The 25,111-nt window shown below is 45.4% G+C and overlaps 1 protein-coding gene across 1 annotated transcript in view; it reads left to right on the forward strand.

Annotated features, from left to right (window-relative positions):
* LOC146200128 (uncharacterized) overlaps positions 1 to 25,111 on the forward strand; it is a 35,968-nt gene that overhangs the window by 349 nt on the left and 10,508 nt on the right. Inside the window, exons 2-3 of the mRNA XM_084592276.1 lie at positions 9,124 to 9,505; positions 23,333 to 23,556. Of these exons, the coding sequence (XP_084448402.1) occupies positions 9,124 to 9,505; positions 23,333 to 23,556 (606 nt within the window). The remainder of the gene's footprint in view (positions 1 to 9,123; positions 9,506 to 23,332; positions 23,557 to 25,111) is intronic.

Genomic DNA, 25,111 nt, shown 5'->3' on the forward strand with positions numbered 1-25,111 from the left:
TAAGGAGGTTTGCTCAACCAAGACAGCTTACGCGTCTTGATTGCTGAGAAAACATACTTCCTTCTGAGAATGGTTCAGTACGTTGAAATCGGATTTCTTAGGTCATTTACGGTTTGTATGTGCATTACCTGTAACGCATAAATGCAGCTACCGTGGAAACAAAGTAAATGCTTCAACCTGTGATCAGATAAATACATGCCTGTTTTCTTGCATTTTGGTGAATGCGACTCACGTCCATGTGATAACCCTTCAACAATGAAGCCCTATTTGGCTGACAAGTGAGGTTACAACCTCTGTATGAGACACATAGTATAAAAGTTTGAGAAAAAAGCTTTATAATTTAGAACAATGCGATAAAAACTGGAACAGTTCGGTACTTGGTTTGCGCTCCTGAAGTGCATTTCCTTGGCCCAATTTAAGGTATTGTGACGCCATATTTCAGCTATATTTCAGGAATCATTAGGAGTGCAGCGCCTGATCGGCCTGGACTGCTTTATTGTTTCCATATATGTCTGTCTTTTTTTCTGCATTGAGCAATGAACAGAATCGATAAAATAAAAAATTTGTAGATTATATTTCGGGTCTCATGTTTTTCTATTTTCAAAGTGGCACCTGTCCGCCAGATTTTCGAGTCAGACTTTTTTAATTCAGCCGCAGCTTTTTTGTTTATAGTTAGGGGGTATTTTATAAGTCCTTAAAGACACATATGCGCAGTCAGTGTTTGCACTTTCTCCCCAAAAAGTTACTTTCCATTCTGAAATAATGCCTCTTCGGATGCAGATTTAAGCTAACGTCAGTGCCTTTTTTGTAATGCATGTTTTTCATGGGAGCGTATCAATTTCTACTGGTGCCGCAATTGTTTTTTGTAAAGTACCTGCTACGCAGAAACCTATAGCACGTTGAGTAAACTAAACACAAGTAACATTTGACTAACAGGCGTCGTTAAATTTGCTGTTAGCCGCCGTTTGAAACCTTTATTTGCAGCATTTTTTGCCGCTTACGGTGCCTGAGGGCATGAGCAGGTCAGCCAGAGCTAACGCCAAAGAAGCTTGAGAAGCAAATACTTTTGCCATGGTGGCAGTTGATCGGATACCGATGACCGAAGGCGGCCTTTTTACACTTCACAATCAAAAAAAAAGTATTTGCTTGATAATTTCAACAACAATGATCAGCATAAAAGGGTGCCCCGTTGATGAAAACTGCGATTTAATAACAATAATATCATCGGCTGCCAATGTCATGCCTTCCAAGTTCCATATTCTTATAGCAGTGCGCATAAGGGAAACTGCGTTCTCTGTGTCTCAGCTGTAAACAAAAGTAGTGCTCAGAATTATGTTCAGTATGTTTCGTCAAAACCGTGTCGCATTTATTCGAGATTGTCATTATTTTTAGCTCTTCGTATTTGTTTTTCGCGAAAACGGCAGGGCAGAAATGTCTCCTCACGTTTTGTTCTGACGGCTTTTCAAACAGTCCTCCTTCTGCTGACGCATCGCGGTTCATCAGCGCCTGTCAAAATTTGGCACTTCCTCTTACGTAGTGCGTGTTCTTGAGGTAAATGGCCCCATTATTCTTCTAGTTGATGCGATGATGGTGCGATGAGAACAACTTTCCTGATAATTATATTCGTGCTGTCTGTGACTTTTACTATGCCATTACAACAGGGAAGGTCTGCAGCGATTCTTACCCTGCTGTTTTGGGCGCTACTTCACAGATTAGCGGTATCAAGCTTATTGCAATGTGTCACGGAATTTATATTGTGAATTCATCTAGATAGAATCAAAAGCTTCTTGTGTTTCTCAATGAACAGCGAAATGTCTTATGTGAGGTCTTGCTGCAGGCTAGCAGAATATCGCGAGTGACATTGTCATCAGATATTTTTCATCGTGAATGTTGTTATCATATGAACATAAAGGTTCATACTTTCAACAACATTGGATAGTGTCTCATCTCCAGCGCTAAGGTACAAACTTTACATTCAATATATTTGTCTTGTCAGGCTCTCTGAGTAGCTATTACACTTTACAAACTCGATGTTGGCCGTATCTACCGTGGTCGGCATCCGAAGTGGTAAAAGCTCAACAGCCACTGGCTGCATTTGAACCCCAAAACGCCACCTACCACATTCCTTCAATTTACACTAGCCCAAGCACGGCGGATGTCTGAGAACTGTATGCGTCATTTGTCATGACAAACGGGATCATTCTTTCTCCATCTTAATGTCATCGTTTCTGAGTCTTTGCAATAGTCCGGGCATAGCCGATGAAACGTTTTATATAGTGCCTAAATCTATTGCTATATAGGACGAGAATGTTTCGTACTGTTCACCCACACGAGCTGTGCTTAACACTGTTGAGTAAGTTGAGCTGTGCACAAGAGCCAACGTTTGTGAGACGCTGATGTTGAAATAACTAGAGTCATTTCTTCATGTTCAGCCTCATGCACTGCACTAACTCACTTATATACATAGAATGCCTCGATGAGCACGAGTATATTACATAAACATTGATTCAAACCATATCCTTCACACCTCTTACATTGATCTTCTAGAGTTTCTACACCATCATGAACCTCCGTTGTATCATGAAAGGATACAGGTGAGCTACAACTAGATTTATGGGAACAAAGGCAATCAGCAATATTTAACAAGGCGGCGAAATGTTTCTTACCGCCTGTGTCGTGTCTCTGTCTTTCCTGCTTCCTTCCCGCTGGTTCTGCACAGTTTTGAAATCGCAGCCGAATTTTGATGGAGAAGAATGAAAGAAATCGTCCGTGTGCTGCATGATTTCTATGCTTTTTAAAATACCCAGATGATCTAAAATATTCTGAAGCCCTCTACTTAGCAGCTTGTTTCATCTTTTCATGTAAGGAAGGAAGAAAAAAATTATTTGGCTCTATGTTATTTTTCGGCGATTTTGGGGGGGTCTTTAGAGGTTTGTCCTTGTTTCATCCCCAGGACTCGTCTCCGTAGACCTCACCCGCCTTCAACGAATAGTCGGCTGCCCTCAATTCAGGGCTCCGTTGGCCACTGCCGTCCATTGACCTTGCTGTACCAGACCTTGCTGGTCTACGTAGCGGTCGCTTGATCGCAGTCTCCCATTGCTTCTCACTCTGGTTTTGTATTTTGGGGACCACGTCTAAGTTGTGACAGGTCCATGTGATGAGATATAGTGTGGGCTTTTCGTCGCACTAGGCACATGTGTCCACGTATTTTGTGGGGTTCATTTTGTTTAGTATGTATAGGTTTGGGTAAGAACCTGTATGTAATTGTCTCCAAACGACAGCGTCCTCTCTCTTGAGAAAACTGTGCGGCAGGGAATACCGCGTTGTTCTGCCTCTATAGTTTTCTAGTATTGCCAAGTATTCCTCCAGTGCTGGCGAAAGTTCTGCGGTCTGGTCGGATGTTCGGAAAGTAGTGTATGCTAGAGCTATTCTGTGGGTCTCATGGTTCCCTGCCAGCCCCATGTGCCCCTGCACCCATATAATTTTATGTATGGCCTTGTTAATTCCTTCTTCGTGGTTTTTAATTTTGTCGCTCGCTTCGAGGGGTATACGGAGCGTTTGAAGACCAATCCTGCCATTCATGTAATTCGCCAGGCTGTTTCAGAGTCTGTAAATATTGTTAGGTTGTTTAGCCCTCCGCCATCGCTAGAGCAACCACTACTTCCTTGGCCTCTGCTACAGTGCAGTGTCGCATAGACGCGCTGGTCCCTTCGCGAAGAGACGGATCGACCACCGTGGCCACTGCAATGTTTGTGTCTCCTCATCTTGAGGATGCGCCTGCATACACGGTCGTGTCTTGAGGGGGGTATGTTGTCTGAATGAATTCGGCCCTCGCTTCTCTTCTGCCTCGCTGGAGGGGAGGGGGGGGGGGTCAATGTTTCTCGGGATTGGCGCTACCTTGAGGCAATTGCGAAGCTCGTCGGGGATCATTGCAGTCCTCGCCATTTCTCGCATCTGCTCGTGGTATCCGAGTCTGTGTAAGAGTGCTCTCCCAGTCGTTGTCTGCCGCAGCCTGAGTTTTTCCGACTCAAGCTGCGCTGCGTAGCTCCTGAAAGGTGTTTTGCGCTCAAAGGGTCTTGAGTTTCTGTAGAGGCGTTGCGCGGTAGTCGGAGCGCTCCCTTATATGCTCTGCGTAGCAGGACATCCACTTGGAGTATTGCGCCCTTGTTAAGGTACTAGTAGGGCAGGCTGCAAAACATTCGGCTAACTACCAGGTTTCTAACTAGTTTTAGTGTGTCTTCTTCGCGCATGCCATGCCGCATATTGGCGATGCGGATGATCGCAGCTGTGACTCGTACCGTTGTTGCTTTGAATAGAGAAAAGTGTCAGTACTGCGTTGGTTGGATTGAACCCACATGCCCAATATTCTTATTGTTGTCTTTTCCGGTATGGGCTTTCCTTCCAGGTAGATGTTGAGTTGCATGTCTTCACTGGTTGGGATGGTTCGGATTTGTTTGCCTCTCTAAGCTCAAAGTTCTGATTTCTCGGTCGAGCGTGCGAGCACTCTTTCTCCGAAGTATTGCTGTACACAGGAAGCCGCTTCATGAAATTTTTTCCCCTCCCAAAGGGAACCGGTGTTCGTCCAGACCGTTATGCCGCCGGCCTACTCTAGTTTTCGTGCTAGGCCTATCATTGCTATATATAAGAGGATATGTTAGCTGACCCTTGCGGTGTTCCTTTGTTTGGTTCGTCAATTCATTTTGTCGAAGGTTTCACATACCGACGGTTGCAGTTCTATTAAAGCACAAGTGCTATAATAAGTCTGCATAGGTTAACAATGGCTGTGGAGAGTCTGGACTTCAAGGAATGAGGAGGGAGAAAAGCTCAGGCGGCGGCTTAGACAGGCAGGCTTTGACGTATCTGCGGATTCTACTTCCGTAGTAGAGGTCATCTAGACCTGTAAGGATCGCTTCTTGGCTGACGTTATCAAATTACCTTTGATGTTTCAGGCCATTACGACACTTTCACTCGTTCGAGGTGCGTTGCGGAGCAAAGCCTATATTTGAATCAGTACGTATTGTGTCTAGAGTTTTGCTCTGAAGCCGAACATGGTATTGGGTGCATAGTCGTTATCTTCCATGTCATTTTGCAGTCTTAGCGTCACCACCCACTGTGCCTTTTTCAGAAATTTTACATTCATCACTAGGAAATTGTGCCATCATGCCTTGTCACCGCGTATCTCATCGACTTAATCACAATAAAGTAGTATACCCGCCATCCGCAAATACCACTACACATCTAAATGCTTTTTTCGTCCAGACAGCAAAGGACTGGAATCGCCTTCCTGCCGACGCAGTTCATCACGCTCATCCAGCACACTTCAAAGCATTCATTGAAAGACTCGCTAATGACCTGTAACAGCCCACCCCTCATGTAATACCCCATAGAGGAATTTGATGTATAAATAAATAAATAAATAAATCTTGCCAAGACGCAATGTGAGTTAGATGGGCCTGAGACTTTCAATTTGGAGCTTTTTCCCACAATTAAGTGTCATAATTACTTCGGAGTGCTTCCAATCTGGAACCGTCCCTGTCTCATATTGTTTGTTAAGAAAGCTTACGAGCTCTTGTATAAGGTCGTCACTGAGGTTACGGGTCAGGACTTTTTCGATTCTGTCCGGTCCTGTGGACGTGTTTCTGGTCGTGTTCCTTATTATTTCTTTCACAGTTATGGGGCCATGGAATCTCTCTTTTCCGGCTCCGCGATACCGTCATTGGTATAGTGAGGGGTTGTTGTCACCGAAACATTTTGCTCGTGCTTTCTCTAGGAGGTCGGTGTCCGATCCCTCGAAGGTGTGGATGAATCTTTGGAGGGCTTTTGTTGTTTTTTATTTGATTTTAAGCGGATCAATCATGTTCTTATAAGATTCCAGGTTCAGGCCGTGCCTAGGATTTTCTTAATCGAGTCGCTGAGTTGTTTCCAGTTTTGTTACGCGAGTAGCGTCGCGTATTCTTCAGCGTTTGCCGCAACTTCTGCTATATTACTTTCAGTTTCTTTGTCTATTTTCGCTTTCGCCATCTTTTGGTGACACTGAGTCTGGCTTCCCATAGCCGGATAGAGTTACTATATATGCTATAGTTGTAGAAGGGGCCCATCTACTTTGAGCATTGTTATTGTTGCTCTTTGTGCATTTGCTCGCGTTTCTCCTATCATGCCGCTTCATCCTTCCAGTTATTAGATGTCACCTTCAGATTTTTTTGCAAGCCCCGCGAAACTCATTCGAGTTTGTGAATGTTGCTTGTGCAATCTAGCTTCTTGTCCTGTCCGATGCTATTCGCGTCCGCAGGATAAAGTAATCGCTTCCTAGGCTTTCCATCATATTTTCCCACTCCCTGCTCTTGATTGCGAATGTGCAGTCGGGGCAAGTGTCCGTTCTCACAATATTCCCAATTCTCGTGGAGGTCTCGGGATCTGTGATTAATCTGCAGCCAAAATTTTCTGCTATCTCCACTAATATTCTTCCCTTAACATCTTATTTCTAGTATTCCAAACTCCCGCGCATGGCGTTTAAATCTCCTACGATAATGAGTGCATTTTCTTTGGCCAGCTTCTTCGCCTCGTGGAAGAGTTCGAAGAATCTGACTTTTTGTCTTGGTGGGCTGTACCCGTTCAGTACGAATGTGCTCCTTCCCTGTCGATTCTTCGGAACGATTTCGACAAGCGCATGCTCAATGTCTGTATCGGCGATGGCCGTCCTTACTAGGACGGCCGCTTTACCTCCGCTTTAGCTCTCGTAAACATCGTACCCCTGGAAAGGGGTCTTGTTTCCAGTCTCTTGAAGCGAAATTACATCGGGAGGTGTAAGTTTGTTGTTTATAGGTTATTTTATGATGCCTTACTTTTTGCGGTAGTCTCTGCAATTCTATTGTTAAATTTCTAAGTATTCTTGTTCTTGCATACGCGTCTTAGTCTTGTTTACGCGTTACTGCTGTAGCCGTGTTCGACAGCGAACGCCATTACCGCTGGTTATATGCTCTTTCCCTAATGCTTTCGATAGCATTCATTGATTACAAAAAAGCATTTGACTCAGTTGAAACCTCGGCGGTGATGCAGGCATTGCGAAATCAGGGGGTAGACGAGACGTACGTGAAAGTGCTGGAAGATATATATAGTGTCTGCACAGCAACCATAGTTCTGCATAAAGAAAGCAACAAAATTCCCATAAAGAAGGGTGTTAGGCAAGGAGACACAATCTCCCCAGTACTATTCACAGCTTGCTTAGAGGAAGTATTCAGAGACTTGGAATAGGAGCAGTTAGGGATAAGGGTAAAGGGAGAATACCTCAGTATTCTGCGATTTGCTGATGACATTGCCTCGCTAAGTAACTCGGGGGATCAACTGCAAATGATGATTGATGACCTAGACAGGAAATGTAGAAAGGTAGGCCTAAAAATCAATATGCAGAAGACTAAAGTAATGTTCATCAGCCTCGGAAAGGAACAGCAGTTTACATTAGGTAGCGAAGCACTAGAAGTTGTAGGTGAATATGTCTACATAGGATAGGTAGTAACCGCAGATCCAGACCATGAAAAGGAAATAACAAGAAGCATAAGATTGGGATGGAGCGGATTTGGCAAGCACTCAAAGATTATGACTAGCGGCTTACCGGTATCGCTCAAGAGGAATATATACCACAGCTCCATCTTACCTGTACTCACCTATGAGACTTAAACGTGGAGGCTAACCAAGAGGGTTCTACTTAAGTTGAGGACAACCCAGAGGGTTATGGAACTAAGTATGGTAGAGGTAACATTTAGAGATAGGAAGCGTGCAGAGTGGGTGAGAGAAATAACTCAAGTTATTGACATTCTAGTGGAAATTAAAAGAAAAGAAATGGGCATGGGCAGGACATGTAGTGTGAAGAGAGGATAACCGATGGTCGTTTAGGGTAACAAACTGGATTCCAAGGGAAGGAAAGCGCAGCAGGGGGCGGCAGAAAGTTAGGTGGGCGCATGAGGTTCAGTTCGCAGGGGTAAAGTGGATGCAGCTAGCACAGAACCGGGTTAATTGGAGAAATATGGGAGAGGCCTTCGCCCTGCAGTGGGTATAATCCAGCTGATAATGACGATAATGATGATGAAGAAGTTAAAAAGTTCGCAAGGGTCAAGTGGGTGCTGCTAGCACATGAGCGAGTTAATTGGGGAAATGTAGGAGATTCCTTCAGCTTGCAGTGAGTATAGTCCGGCTGATTATGATGATGAGTGGAGTGTTACGGAGGATTTTCATTACGACCACCTAGGGTCTTTCACGTGAACTCACATCGTACAGCACACAGACGCGTCTCTGTTTCGCCTCCAACGAAACTGTCGAGTTCGAACCCGGGTCTTGCGGTACAGTAATCAGCAGTGGGATTTAAATGATTAGGCTTCCTCTTTCTACGGGCTTACTTAAAATACTGCTGAAGTGAAGCAGCTATGGGTGCTATTTCCTCATTTTGTTTTGCTATTTCAAGCCTTTTCGGTCACTGAAGTTGTATTGGGTGACATATTCACAGTAAACGGGGCATATATCATTTATATTGTTATAGTAGAAAATATCGCATCGCATCGACAATCTACAATATTGCTATGTCTGGTAGACGTTCCTTGCTGCAAGACGCAGCACTTCATTGTAGTCGCTGGACAGAACTGAGTATTTTGTAACCTACAGCGCGTACATATGCCACTTGTAAATATGTGGTTCAGATTAAAATTATATTACTCTTTACTAGGCGCTACGACAAGTTTCTTTTCTCCACACTAACTGAATTTTTCGAAGGTGCCCTGGTGTACAACATACCTACCCAAACGCGCTGTCAGAATATTCGCCAACACACACACACACTGGATGACTGAAAAATAACAAAGAAAAACAAGAACCTATCAGCGAAACAACTGGAACTTGCTGGCAGCCCCATTCTTCCCACGTGTTTTAAACCATGGACCTTGGTCAATATTTCATCACGTCTGATAATCATGTGTGCAACAAGTGAAGTATGAGTGATTTGCTGCTCTTTGACTGCCGTGAGCAAGGAAATAAGTAACTACGCACGAATTATTCATTTCGTATTTACCTTAAGCATGCAAGAAATTTTGCATCTACTGATTTAGCAATTTTTTTGTACTTTTTCTTCCCTGCCAGATGCCTTCGAGGGAAATTGTTCTCATGGTGCACTGTCAACCGAAGGGGAGCTTCTTTTTGACAAAGCTATGAAGAAGTACCTCACATCCGAATCTTTAAGGGAGGTAGCTATTCCCGCTTTTAACAACACTGCCCGCGTTGCCAAATTTAACTTGTTCATGCAATTCTCAAACGGAACAATCACCGGTTTAAGCAGCGTGCGAAGACTGGGAAGCAACTACTTTGAAGCACTGGAGGATCATAAGCTGCGAATAAGACTTGGTGTGCAACTGGACGGGCTCAATGTTTCGATTGTCATAAGGATAAAAGCTCTATTTTTTCACGTACCCATCCAGGTCGAAGTTTTCGTCCCTGCGATCAGATTCATCGCCGAAATTGAAACGTAAGTTCAACAAAATGCTTTCGTATACACTAAGGTCCTCAATTGCTGAAGACGCTTACGAGTATAAACTACTGCAAAGAATGAGAAGCACTAGGACATATGGGAGCGCACTGTACGAGGCTCTGACACTCATCTTACAACATTAAAAGCACACGGTGGGTTAGGGCACACAGAGCATGCGTTACTTATATTTTTTCACGAAACATTTACTCCATATGCGATGCCTATAAAGTAGAGTAACGCGAACGTCAAAGACAAATAGGCGAAGGAAAACGGGCAAAGCACAAAAAATAAATGATTATTGCTTACGAATAAGATGTGTGCTCAAAGATTTCTTACAGACGCGGTGACTGCGAAATGACCACGCGAACGAAGAAAACGTCATAAGAAGAATATAAAGCTTTTATTTGAAAGAAATAGAAACATAGAAGGCGTCAATGCTGCTGAGCCGAATTTGGAGCGAAAGCATTGGCTGCAGGGACCGAACGTCACATTGAACGCAACCAGCGGTCAGTTGAATGCATCCCAGTTAACCTGCATTTTATAGAGAACTCAATATCATTCCCCCGCATGCGATGCCAGCAGGTGTTTTCCTGCTACATTCTGTCAACTCTCCGCGGCAGCGCAGTGCGGAAACTACCCTTCTGGCGCGCTTAACCTTCTATAGGCCACAACCTCTTGCTGCATTGTGTGTTCTGAGGGATCGAATCTAGGCCACGGCGGCGGCTTTACAGCAAAGGCGACAATCAATGCGCACGTTTACTTTGCGATGATAGAGCACGTTAAACATCCCCAGGTGGCTGCAATTTCCGGAACCCTCCACAACAGTTTCTCTCATGGCCTAAGAGAGAGAGAGAGAGACAAAGAGAAAAAAACTTTATTTGCCAGCGAATGGTATTTGCCTTGGGCTGCATTCAGCTACTCCAGGTGGCCAGCAGTCCAAGTCTGTCAGCGACTTCTTGCGTTCTTGGTCGCAAGAGGTCGCTGGACGTCTGGGTGCCGACTGACGAGAACAGCTTCCCAGTGTTCCAGCGAGAAAGATGGTACTAGATCTGCAGGAGGCGGATCCTCCGCGCAGTCCCAGATTATATGGTGTAAGGTGGCAGGCTCGCCGCACAGTTGGCAGTACGGATTTACTATATCGGGAAAGATATTGGCATATGTCCAAGGGTTTGGCTGCGACCGCGTTTGCAGCCGCCGCCACCTGGTAGCCTGGTATCGGCTGAGCGAAGCGTCTGGAGGAGGCAGGCTCGCCCTGAGCGCTTTGTAATAAGTGGTAATGGACTGGTACGTATACAGTGACTCAACCCGTCGGGCACCCGCGTCAGAGATACCCTCACCAGCTCGGCTGACAAAACCTCGAGCATATTGGTGAGCGGCCTCGTTCCTCGGTACGCCCGAGTGATCAGGGACCCATACGAGATCCACTCCGTTCCTATCTTTTGGCAACGCAATAAGAATTTTGAATGCAATGGCGGAGATACGACCCCTGGCGATGTTGCGAAGGGCCGTTTTGGAATCACTGAGAATAGTGCTGGTTCCGTTTTGAACAATTTATAGGGCTATTGCGGCCTCTTCCCTAGCGAAAAAACCGTATGAGTCACAATAACGTCATACTAAACACATATCTCATACAATCTCATATATTTCTCATACGTTGAATGATATTTGTATGAGATTATGTGCGATTTATGAGTTTAGTATGAGAAATCTGTTTGAGGTTATTGTGACTCTAGCGTTTTTTCGCTAGGGTTCTGCCTCTTCTACTCGGTCCGTGACCACCGTAGCTGCTACCCTGCGGGAGATGCTCACCGCGCTCACAGCGAAAGCCTACTTTCCAGTAATGTTGTATTTTGCTGCATCGACATAAACGGCACTATCATCCCCTTGATACTTTATGCCTAGCATCTTCGCCCTGGCCCTCCTCCGACGTTCGTGGCGATCCGCTTGCATGTTCTTGGGGTGCGGTTTGACCCGAATGCGTTCACGCATATCTACCGGCAAGATCACCTGGCTTGAAGGGTCCTCGCCCCTTATGCCAAAGCTTCTCAGGATACACAGCCCCGCCTCAGTTTGCCTGAGCCGTTGCTATTGCGATGTTACTTGTGCCTGAATAAGCTCTTCGAGGGTGTTGAGGACCCCTAGTGATAGAAGTCTCGCAGTGGACGTGTTTCTGGGGAGACCGAGAGCCGCTTTGTATGCCTGCCTTATCAGGCAATTCAATATTTCACTATCGGCCTTTTTGAGGTCCAGGTAGGGGGTTGCATACACGAGCCGACTGAGGACAAAAGCCTGAGCGAGCCGACATGCATTGCGCTCTCCCATACCTTGTCGCCTAGTCGCCACGCGCTTAATTAACCGTATGGTCCGTTGGATCGAGGTCGACAACCTTTCCAGCGTTACCTTGTTACACCTGTTAGATTTTATAAACATCCCAAGCACCCATATTGTTTCTACCTCCAGTATTTCGTTTCCTTGCATTTCTAGCTGTATCTTTTTCGGCTTTGTTTTGCAAATCCTTCCGTTGTTACGGATCACCAACAGCTGCGGCTTCTGTGGGGAGCATTCCAGTCCTTCCCAACGGGCGTGGGCGCCTACGACGTCTGCCGCCTCTTGTAGGGCTTCCTCGATTTGCCTGTTGATCCCTGACTCGTCCAAATCTTGACGTCGAATAGGATGTGTCTAATACCGTGTATAGCGTCAAGCTTTTTAGTGAGCGTGATCAGCGCAGCGTCGAATAGAAAAGGGGATAACATTGACCCTTGTGGCGTGCCCCTGTTTCTCAGCTTTATGCATTCCGACTTGAGTTCCCCTATGGTAAGCTCCGCGGTCGTGTTGGACAAGAAATCTCTCATATAGTCGTAGGTGTGTCGCCCTACGTTTAGTTCCGAAAGGTTGGACAGTATAGCCTCGTGGGAGACGTTATCAAACGCGTTCTTCAAATCCAACCCCAGGATGACCCGCGTGCTGTGACCGTTTCCCGAGTCTGTGATTTCTCTAGAGAGTTGGAGCATCACGTCCTGCGTAGACAAATGCGGCCTAAACCAGATTATTGCGTGCGGCATGAGGCGATGGGTTTCTACGTAGTTCTGCAAACGCGTGAGAAACACCTGCTCCACGAGCTTACCTAGGCACGACGTAAGGGAAATAGGTCGAAGGTTTTCGATGTTGAGCTTTTTTTCGGGTTTCGGTATAAAAGTGACTATTGCATGCCCGCGGAAGGTTTCCCCCTTTCCAGCACTTGTTCATATATTCTGTTAAAGCCTGGAATGAATCGTCATCCGAGTTTTAAGGATTCTCTTAGTTATTCCGTTAAGAGGTCGGACCTCTTAACGCAGCTGAAGGAGCGCATGGATGCTCAGGATGCTAGGATCACCACCCTCGAAATTCGAATGGAGGCTAGGATCACCGCTTCTAGAGACCAAAATGGAGCATTCAGTTGTGTACATGGACGGAAGATTCGATGAACTCAAGCAGCTCATATGTCAGACATTAGGAATTCAAAATGACGCGCATCAATAAACGCGAAAAAATCACAGTGTGGCATTGGAACTGCAGGGGGTTCGGAAGGAAGAGGGGACACCTGCACCTTCACATCCAAAATGTCGAGGCGAAGCCCGATATAATAGCACTTCAGGAGAATAGGGGATTAGTTTCACTAACCGACTATAAGGCATCATCATCAGCGTGGCGGAGAAGTGCGATTTGCTCACCGCAATCCTAGTTCATAGGAATATCACAACGATCCAGCATGAGATAGATGAAGCTAAGGCAGATTACACCTTAGTAGAAGTGGTGCCGAAGAAAAAGGGCGAACAAATCTTATACATACCTAATGTGTACAGTTCTCCTAAGGACAAGAGCGCCGGCGTCCCGGGCCTCCTCAGGCGAGTGGCAAAGCTTGTGGGTAAGGCGCAGCTTGTCGTTGTTGGCGACTTCAACGCGCGCCATCCAGCGTGGGAATAACTCAAAGGCGACCCGAAAGGAACGAAACTATGGGAAATCATTCAACACCTAGGTCTAACCATCTTGAACGACACACAACAACCGACCCGTATAGGCAATAGCGTTAGTAAAGACACGAGCTCTGACCTCACATTGACGAGGAACGTTTGGAGGGCTGAATAGCTGCATACGGGAGTGCCATTGGGCAGCGACCACTATGTGATATCAGTTACCTTTTACACGGCGCAGCACAAACGCAAAATGCCTCCGGCAAGAATAACCGACTGGGACAGATTCCGAAAAATGAGGGAAGCGCGGATAGACGCGGCAATTTCCGATTTGGATACCTGGATAAACGATCTTAAGCAAGACGGTGAGCGGGCCACCGGAGAGGTGGACACCACCGAAGAACACCCCGCGGCAGAAAAACGGCTCATGCACATATGGGAGGCGCACGCGTCTCTTTTGGCCAGGTGGAAGTTGACCAAGCACAATAGGAAGCTCAGACTCCACATTTCCACATTGGAAAGGGAGATTGAAGATCACGCCAATGAACTCACCAGGCAACCGTGAGGGCAGATATGTGACGGGTTAAATGGGAAACTGGGAAATAAGAAATCGTGGCTTCTGTTGTGGCACCTTCTAGACACGACAAAGATAAAGTGCGCGGCTCGGACGCGCTTGAACCAGGTAATACATCAGTACGATGGGACAGGTGAAGAACTACTAGAGGACTTGAAGGATAAATACCTCAACACGACACTAGATGGGAAGGCACCCCCTCGATATATTGGAGCGAAGAATGAGGCACTAGACGCGGATATCGCCTCCACGGAGGTGATAGCTGCGATGGAGAAACTCCGGACGACCTCGGCGGCGGGGCCGGAGGGAATAACTCATGGCCTAAGCTGCTTCGGAATATTAAACCCGATTCTCCCGTGGACCGCCTATAGGGGTACCATGCAGTGAGAGCCCCCTAGCGGTCATTTTCGAGCCATATAAATTCTGGCTCTGCATAGTCACTCGAAAACACATACACACACAAGAGATCACTGCAAGACGAATTCACACCGGTGAAGCTCACACTATCAACCGGATATAATTTGTGGTATGAAGAAGAAGAAGGAAACATGACAAAAAAAGACGTAAGGATAGAATAATAGGAAGAAGAAAACTGAAAAAAGTCCGGAAAAAAAGGAATGAAGAAAAAATTCTCAACGAACAAATAAAACGAAAAGACTGGCAAATTGCGCCTATCTTCTTCCACGGGAAGCAGAAGCAATTCCTTCTTGCTGAGAGCCACTGACGCAACCCTCACGCATTCCCCTTCTGAGCCCTAAATCACCCGCAAGCGTCTTTAGCCCGAGCCAGCACCTTGGTTTCCGAGAACCTGGCTACACATGTACCCCTTGGGTGCTGTTGAGTGGCGTCCTTTCCACAATAAGAGAAATGGGTCGCCAGGTTTCCTGGGGCCGACAATGCTGCCCACGCGTTGCTGTGCTCCCTTTACCACTCATTGAGGCATCGGCCAGTCTGCCCCACATACGCCCTCACACATGTCAAAGGAATCTTGTACACAACACCTTCGCGGCAGTTCTGCAGCTCCAGAAAACCTGGGGAGCCATTGCTCTCTCGTTGTGGAAAGGACACCACCCAACAGGATTCAAGGGGCAAACATTCTGTAGCCTGATCACGAAAATCTGTGGCGCTCAGCAAGAAGGAATCGCTTCTGCTTCGTGTGGACAATAGGGCAAAAAGATAGGCGCAATTTGCCATTATATTCGTTTTATGTGTCCCTTCATAATTTTTATTTTTTTTTTCATTTTTTTCTGAATTTTCCCAGTTTTTCTTCTTCTTTTTATAGTACCCTTATGTCTTTTCTTTGCCCCGCCGGATTGGAACAGTGGTTACGGCACTCAACTACTGTTCCCAAGGACGCGGGATCGAATCCCGACATCGGCGGCCGCTTTTCGATAGAGGCGAAAAGCAAGGCGCCCGTGTACTGTGCGATGTCAGCGCACGTTAAAAAACCGACCAGGTGGTCGAAATTTCCGGAGTCCTCCACTGCGACGTCTCTCATAGCCTGAGTCGCTTTGGGACGTTAAACCCCACAAACCAAACCATTTTTTTTTTGTTATGGTTCCTTCTTCTTCTTCATATCACAAATAATAGCCAGTTGGTAGTGAGTTCTTCAACGGTGTGAACGTCTTCCTGTGATCTCTTGTGTGTGTTTGTGAGTGAATATGCAGCGCTGGAATTCAGCAGGTTCATCTAACCGACTAGCCCGCGCGCAACCACTACTGAGTGTCATTTTCGAACGTTCTTCCGGGCTACACGTTACCGGTGCTGGTGGGTCGCTGTGAGAATTACCGACGTTAGCAGCGACGATGTATGTTTTTTATGGCGAAAGCAATACTCCGACAACCAAAGCGAGATTTCAGGTGACCGCAGCTACACCGTGAGGAGGCGTAGCTACGGTCGCCTCATAAAAAAGCCAGCCTTCCATTACTTTTGAATGTACGTTACCCCTATGCCACGGGCAGGAGCTTCCACCTCGGGTCGCTCCTTTCATACGGGAGGGCGATATCAGAATCAACCTGCCAGAAACGTTTGCATTCTCGTTACCAGTTCCTTTACCGGTTAACCTCCCTACCTTTCCTCCTCATCTTCTTCCTCCTCCTCCTACGACACGCAGGCACGTCTATGCGGCTTGGTTGAAGCGTGACTTTATATGTGGGCTGGTAGCTTACGCTCTCGCGTCATACCCTTAAAGGATGATCTTAAGTGTCCCCAATAATATAGCACCTTACACTGATAGGGCATGATAGGAGAATAATGGAGCAGGCAAAAGAAGCTTCCGCCGTTGCTTTCGTAATTCAACTAGGATTAACCAGAGCTAAACCACAAATAATTTGTTGCTTTTCTAGCTCCTGCCGATTTCTTCTACGGGGGCCTGAAGCATAAAATTAAGGTACCCTTTGGTGTAGGAGCGAAACATCGATGATGCTGCAGACATTTAGGAGAAACTAATACGTACACGAGCCAGGTGCCTGCTACAAACAAGTGCTAAATGACTAGCTGCAATGTTGAGGCGTCCCACTTCATTGAGAGTATGCTGCATCGGCTGATCAATTACTTCAAAATACTCGTCGTTTTCACTTTCTTTCTAATTTTCCCAACCTTTGCTTTCCAAGCTCAATATATATGTGCGTGTAGGGAAGCACCTCGGCTCCGTATATGGGAGACTCTGCGCCACCTCGCGACTACATCATGCAGCACCGTTCTGTGAGAGGTATATCACTTCCTCAGCTGAATTCACAAGATGAAGACCTTAACGCGGAATCGCTAATTGTTCCATGTCATACAAACTCCGGCCTCATCGCCGTCGTCCTTGGCTGTGAAGAGGAACCCCGATCGAACATTAAAATTCAGGCGCAGATTTAAATTTTCAGACTGACGGTGAAATTCTCAGAGAAGTCCCGTAACAAAAAGGAAATAATTTAGCGGAAACGAAAACTGAGTCAACATTGAATAGGGATGAAAATCGAACCCAGGACTTACTGCTGCAGGAGAGACATTGCTCATTGCTCATTGTGCTGCTCATTGGTTACGAAGGCTCGCTTGTTCAAGCTGAATATAGGTAGACCTAATGAATGCAAGAAGCGAACGGTGACCGACAATGCAATAAGTTTCTGCTCTTAACTGCAATTCTTTTTTAAGCACTCCCATGCTTCAAGCATCCCCCACGTGATTGGTCGTGATGATAGATTAGATCGTCGAGATGACGTGTTTCATAGTTTGTGCAGTCCTATATTGCTGACAAAAAATGCACCGAGCGCTTAATAACTTCGATAACTTCTACGCTTCATAAAGCTTATGAACTTATATAAAAAAAACAGAATTATATAAAGGTTATAAAAAAATATTTTGAGATACGTACGGCTCTCGATAAACACAGCGTCTAGGCGTACCATGCACTTGGAGCACCATGTTTCATTCATTAAATTTTATAACTGATGCTCATCATTCCGTCTTCACTTTCCACTCAGGAAGTATGAAATGATAAAGTAAGTGCGCCAAAGATATACAGCAATGCATAAAATAAGGGAACTATTAAAGCATTGCTCAATAACTAACATGTCTTTTTTCTTGTACATAAACGCGAATGGTAGCGATCGTTAGAATACTCACGATGATGCGTCGACTTTGTTTAAGGTGCTTTTATATCGAAATATAAGACAGGAATCACAAACGGCTCTTAACGCGTAGGTAAATAAAACTGCAAGCCCTCGGTAGCATTGCTTGCCGACCTGGGACGAGTAAATACATCCCTCAGCGTGTTCGTCACAGTATTCAAGCGTTTAACCAAGAAAATACTTGCTTCAGATGCCTCGTATAGTTGGTGTTGAAATGCATTGTCAGCAAATGCTATTTATGCAGCAATGCAAACGCCGTGCGAAAATGAATTCATTACACAACGACTGCATAGCAACATATATATTGCAGACGACACGGTCGGCTCCGCTTCCGGGCGTATTTAAAAACTCTGTCATCAGGGGCGCGGCCGTCGTGTTGCAACTATTAATCTATTCACTTTGCAATAGGGATTACGGCACAGTTAGGAAAGGTCATTTATTTCATCAGCCTTCGAGAGGAAGTAAGCCACGTTAGAGACGCTTATTTACAGATTACATAACACGGCGTTAGACAGCATTGCGTAGAGCAGAAGCAGCAGGGTGCGCCGCTTTTTTTATCAGTTGAGCACGCTTTGCAAGTCTGCTGTCATGACCTCACGATTGGGCGAAGATTGGTCGCGTGATACAATGTCAATGTGTCTATGTAAACTTTCTGCTTGATGTGCTATTTAAAATTAGTAACGTGTGTTCCCTACACACTCATGTTTTACTGCATTTTTTTTTTGCACATGCTGGTTTTCCCCTCTGAAAACAATACGTTATTATCTCTGAAGCAGGTGCTACTGAAACTGAGCGCTGTTAGTAAGAAGGGTAGTGGATTTTCTGCAACCTAGCTTTCTATATTGTTCTTGAAGCGAAAGCTTCACTGTGCCAGATAGGGCCAAGGTCAGCGACGGCTTACGTTTCACCTTCTGTGAGCCAGAATACAAAGTGTGGCTAAAGCAAATACCGTTCTTTACCCATATTGTCGCACCATAATGTGGTAATGTGAGGGGTAACGTCAAGAACGGCGAACATATATATCGCATGTGCATCGCCGCAGCCATCAGGTCAGCAAAATTGAAAACTCCGCCTTCAACGGTAATCCTTCTGACTCCCAGCCGAGCGCGCAAACCACTACTCCGCGCAAGGCTTCTTATATCTTTATTGCCTTCAAGGCGAGATAATGCGATAAAAGTTGGCTGTGGCTTAGGTTGTCTATGCCAAAGTATACGTAGCGAAAGCTAACGCATAGCTTGGTTAGCCTTAGTTAATCTTGATCGCACGTCCAGGTTAGTGTGGTTTCCTAGCTAGGTCTCATCAGTTCGTCGCCTTCGCCTGTTTTCATTCCAACGCATAAGCCTGCCTTGTTTAGGCCTTTCCAACTCTCGTTCCACGACTCCATCATTTTATACAGCGCGGCTACGCGCGCCAGCTGCTATCTCTCCTCCTACCTTCCCGGCTGCACGCCATACGGCGTGGTGCACGGCTTCTCGCGAGCGTCTCCGCTGCTCTCTTCGCCTTCTAACGGCGCATTCGGTTGGAGGGACGAGAGTAGAGGAACTGAGCATTGCAGAGCAGTAACAGGAGCACGCCGAGCCAGGGTCTAACTGTTCTCCCACGGGAACGCTCTCTGCGTGTCGAGTACAGCGCGCCACGACCGCGTGACCGCACTTCGCTCCCCAGCATTCTCCGCCTGCCCGCAGCGGCTGCAGTTGCAACCCGAGGAGAGGCCAACGCTCCGTGAAGAACGGCTTGTTTTGTATGCCTTTGTTCTCACAGCGCGGCGAGTTGCCTCCTTTGGCCCTTTCGACTCCAGCAGCGAATCTCAAACATGCGTACGGCACCTGAGGAATGCTTTCCGCTCCTGACGCAAATTCGCTTTATTCTGATCGAGCTCGCCGAGCGCCGACGCTTTGCAGCCACCATTTGAGCGTCGCCGACTCAAGAGAAAAAAATAACGATGGCGCGGATATGACGCTTTATGCCATGTCACTTCCTCTACACTCGCTTTAGACGAGGGAGCAGCTGGGAGTGCACTCAACTGCTCTCAGTAGAGGTAAAGCCCTTCTCCTTTACAATTGGAAGCCAGTGATTCTACCCCTGCTCTCCCACTGGAGGGCGCCCTCTTGTCTGAGAGCCCTTTCGAATGCTCTCGAGTGCACCTGCTCTCCCACTCCAATTCGCTATAACGCGCATTCTTTTGCTGTTTCTCTGCACTTTGATATCATGCGCAGCGCAACTGTTGCTCCCCTCCGGTTTACGCGCATGGGCACTGGTGGCCTGTCTTACACACGGCGAAATGCTGCGGTCGTATACACGCTAAATGGCGAGGAGGTGATTATAAGGCAGCGGCGGTAAGAGCGCTGCAACCACAGTGGATGTTGATGTCACGGCGAAATCGCTGCATCGCGGCCAATGTAGCTTTGGCTGCAATATAACGAGCACACTGCAATACAAACCAAAACTATTCAGTAGTGAAATGTGCAGTCCAATCCAAAACACAATAATTTCCGCCATTGTTACCCCTCAATCTGATCTGTGTATAAATATTTAGTGGAGACCGTGGCAAAAACTCACGAAGATCGACAGAGTGTGGAGCAAAGAAACTGCAGTCCTGTTTGGAAAACTAAAACCAGTGTAGAAATTGCAGTATTCACAACCAGACAACAGAGCTAGGGTTTTGTGAAATGCATGGAACTACGCCTGGCTCGTGAGAAAGATCATAATTCTCCGTGATTAGCTTGAGGATGATAGTGGATATGACAGTGACGATGCACTAAGGAATAATGATCATAATGATAGTAAAGCACTGATAATGACGCTGCAGTTTGTGGCATGATAATGATGATAGTAGGGAAGACAGTAACGGTGCATTTAGTTGATAATGATTAATGAAGAAGAAGAAGATGATGATGATGATGATGATAGTAGTGGTGAATAATGATAATGATAATGGTCATAAAGTTTTCGCTTCATCTGGCTTTAGCAGGGTTAAATCACAGCGATTTCTTGTTATTTTCTTGCGGCCTTAAAAACGTCCTTTACTTTTTAAAGGAAAATAGCATTCAGTTTAAGAATCTATGAATACACCTTAGTTATTTTCTTTTCCCAAGTATGTAACCCGTCGTAAAACAATGCCTTTGTTGAGCGCTTGTTAACGCCAGTCACTCAGTGACCTCTAGAAGTTCAAGTGAAATGCATTTACATCACGACCTAAAACAACATAGTTGTTTACAGGGAAACAACTGCGTACTTCGAAATACCTGGTGCGACCGTGCTATGCTATTCCGCCCACTCACAGAGAATGCACCTATTCATCAATCTGTCCGCTCAGGGACAAAAGAGAGCGACTAGCTGGAAACGCAGATGGGCCTCCCTGCACAGCTGGAATTTTACTCAAATCATCGGTGGACGCCATGGGTAGCAATAACTTCGAAGGTTTTAAAGGAAATCAAGTATATCCGCAGGCTGCTACACTACCAATGAAGCATGCGCTCAGTAAATTTTCCGAACAGAACAATAGCCGAAGTTTTCCAGTTTTCTTCAGAATGACTTCTTGCGAAATGTTTGAAATACGTGGAACAATAAAATTGTCTTTGCTTTCTAGAGAAAATGACGACACCGGATATGACGACAAATATGTCTGATAGACGAAGCTCAAAACATTTGTAAAGAGACAGGCTGTTTGTAAAGCATACTTCCATTCATTTTTTGGGACATCACTTTAAACGTTCATGCTACTTCCGAGCTTCAACAGTAAAGTGTAGGCATTTTTACATGCACTTCTCGAAGCCATATTCGATTAATTGAAGTTAAAACATAAAAAGAGAGCCAACTTTTGCTGATAAAAAAGGAAATAATATGGGATTTTTTTTTTCTTCGTTACGGAGTAATGATTCAATCGCGAAGATGAGCGAATAGAAAGCGGGACAAAAGCATGCATGTTGCCGGTGGCATCCCAGCCAACGACTTTCGAATTTCGCTTCCGGTGCTTAACCACTGAGCTACAGTGAGGACTGTTTAACATTTTACTTTTTTAAGCCGCCAAATTCGAAGTCTTCGTAGAGAAAACCAGGAAGCAAACGATGGAAAAACAAATCCAATAGAAAGAGACACTAATGAAAGCACAGTTTTTTTTTTCGTGATAGCACAGGATATTCCACGCCCAGCGCGATGTACGAGGGTAGCACTGTCAGAGACTCTCAAGAAAAGACTACACGAAACCGATATACCTATGAACATAGAAAGAAAGCTTAACAGTCGCCGCCTTAAGTCAGTTTACAATTATAAATTATTGGAGAGAATATTCCATATAAAGTACAATACCAAGAAAAGCGCGAGCGAAAAGTAAGGCTACATTGTGTTTTAGAAACGTTTTAGGTTAGCCAGCTGGATGGAATCTGGCATTCATTCAGGTTCCTCATTCTGGGAATTTTTAGCTTTGTTTCAGGCAAGTCGCAGTTTCAATGAAATACTCCCTGCGTGTCTTACAGCCAATATTGTTTTCCATGCAATATGGAAGCAAAATAATGAGAAAAGTTATATTTCGCACCCCTTGATTGGGAACGGAGAGGGGCCGTTTACCATATCGTATAATTGGTAGGTCCTTTTTTAATATCCTGTGTATCCCAAGAGAATAATGTGCACTGTGTTTTTCATTGTCAGTCGCAAATAGAAAATGCCACCGTAGCTCTATCGGCAGAACACTGGAGGCGAAATTTGGAGATCGTGGGCTCAGCTTCGATTTGAAACATGCGTTTTTATTCTACTTTATAAACGTCCATCTTCATGATTAAACCATCACTGCTCAATGATGAGCAAAAATTTAAAATCTTTCCTATGCGTTCGTTGGTGTCAATGGCTGTTGGCTCCCTTTGAATGTATCTCATATATGCCAAAAGCTTCGTATGATTCATTACATTCCATATTTTGCTCCTCGTAAGCAACCGTTTTGGTCCATACCGTTTTACGCAATAATTACTATATCAATGAATACATCACAACTTGAGTAAGCTCCTTAACTCCCTTCCAGGAGATCCTAATATTATTCTCCCATTTTATTGAACAGAAAAATCAATAGTAATATCCTGGTAACATGTGCGGCCTGTTCAAATTGTTTCTACTGTTGCTAATGTGTGTGTTCCTTATTTTTTTTGTTATCGAACTGTGTGTGCTCTTAAACCGGCCCAATGGTCCTCCAAGTAGCATATTGTCGCTTTTGTATTTGTGTCCCCTCTCGAGATTGCATGCTGTGAGTGAAATAAAGAATTTTTGTTTCAGTATAAGCGCCTCATTTTCTCTACATTTATTTTCTAAAAGGTGTATTAAGCCTTCATAAAACATTCTGCGCCCAGCATTTGCCTCCTACCTTTAGTTTAATTGTTAAAATGAAGCTCCTGTAATTGAAGTGGAGCGGTGAAAATGACTTTGAGTGCACGGCTAGAGGAAGGAGGGGCACATGAGCATATATAAGCATTTGACCACCCAGAGCTAACATTCGACTCTGCAGGCCTGACATAATAGGACGCCCAGCACTCAGAAGGTTTTTAGGCTGTAGAAACATGGGCGCTAATGGTATCGCCGTCACTCTTGATATTCGTCTAACTACGTTTTGCAACGCCCATGCTGTCAGTGCGCACTTCTTACTCGTTAGCAGCAAATTGCGATGAATTCTAACTTGTTCTTTTCCCGTCGTTTTCAATAGGTCAGACAATATGCTGCACCCAACACACTTTGAGCTCAACAACACGGAGCGATTCGGCTTGCGGTTCCGGGTGCTTGGTGGAGCATTGCGCATGTTTAACTTGATTAAATGGCCCCTCGAAAAGTACTTGAACTGGAAAGTGAATAAAATCTTGCCTCAGCGAATTCAGCAGGGGATAGAAGAGCAGCTGAAGAAACTGTCCCAACGAAGCGAAGAAGAAACGAGTGAGTTCTTTTTCAAATAAACTATTACGCATAACTCGCCGAGATGCGCATGCGGCCAATCAAGAAATAATACAGAAATAGTGTACGGAAGAGATGCGTATTTGAGCAAGAAATGTCACTTATTCCTCAGCCAAAAATCCCCAACACAAGTTCTTCTTTTCTCCCATACAGTAAAAAGAGTACGTCACTCTTATAACCTAACTCTGTGAGGTGGCGGTTGCATATGTACTTGTATTCCAAGTGTGTATAGGTCTCTTGGGGTACCTTATGTCTTCTATGTCACGGAGAAACTAGTCATGTGGACTCAAACGTTTTCACCAGAGCTATTTTGTTTTTTTTTTTTTTTGTTTTTTTATGTTGAAAGTGGGCATACATTCTACACAACGATTGTTTGAGCGAACACTTTAGAAAGGCCTGAACGTTGGGGAAAAAAAGGGAAAAGAACGTTTGCAGGAGCAAACAGTCGGCTAACCTAACACTTTGTGAGGTGGTGGTTTCATATGTACTAGTCGCTCAAGTGTGATAGGTCTATCGGGGTATAACTTAAGTTTGCTTATGTCATGAAGAGGACGAAAAGCCCCGTCATGTGGCCTCAAAAGTTTTTCCCAGAGCGATTTATTGTTTTAAAGTTTAAAGTAAGCATACGTGCTGCACAATTGTTATTCGAGCGCACACTTTGGAAATGCCTAACCCTTAGGAAATGAAAAGGAAAACAAACGTTTGCAAGACGAAACCATCAGTTGTAGGCATATCAGCAATATCAGTAATATACAGTTATTAGTTAGATATAGCTGATGACCTGTGTGCCTTAAGCGGCATTCACACGAGCGCTCAAATCCCTCTCTAAGCGAGGGCGACTGCGCTGACATCACGCCTTCGAGAGGCTGCTAGGCGTAGTAGTAAGTGGTTCCCTATTATAATAGAATGAAATAACAAAAACAAAGGAAGGAAAAGATTTTTTGCCTGCCCCGGTATCTGCCATCGAAATGAGCTGAAGCACCTGAACTGGGGCGGCGGAAATAAAGAGATAGTAAGGAGACCGGTAGAAGAAATCAAAGAGGTGAACGACAGGGAGAAAAGATAGTTTAGATTAAACGTTCCGCCGGCCGCCGTCTCCGGGCTGGGGGACATCTCAGCCGGCTGGTACAAACGCTCCCCGAGTCCCTGAGAGTCCCCGAGAGGAAAAAAGAAGCGCACCGCGGGGTGCGAGCAGATCAGATGTAAACCACCCGGGCATTTTGTATTCGACTCTTCTTCCGCGGTCCCCTTCCATTTCGGACGAGTTTGTTTATTTTATTTTACTTGCTTTTTTCACTGAACTTATTTCTCTGACTGGTAAAAAAACGGTAGTTGGTCAGAAATGGCTGTCGTGTGCACTTCTCCGTTTCTCTCCTGCTGCGTGCGGCTTGAAACAGTCGACGTCTCTCTTCGACGACTGTACGAGTTCGGGATTGTGCGAGTTCGGGATTGGGGGTGAGTTTGCACAACCCGTGACGTCGTACACCTCCTTTCCACACCCATCCTCGTCGGAATCCCCCGTGTGAATCCCGCTTTA

This window comes from Amblyomma maculatum, chromosome 2 (genome assembly GCF_055883805.1).
Source record: "Amblyomma maculatum isolate TAMU_Amacu chromosome 2, ASM5588380v1, whole genome shotgun sequence".
Classification (NCBI taxonomy): Eukaryota; Metazoa; Arthropoda; class Arachnida; order Ixodida; family Ixodidae; genus Amblyomma; species Amblyomma maculatum.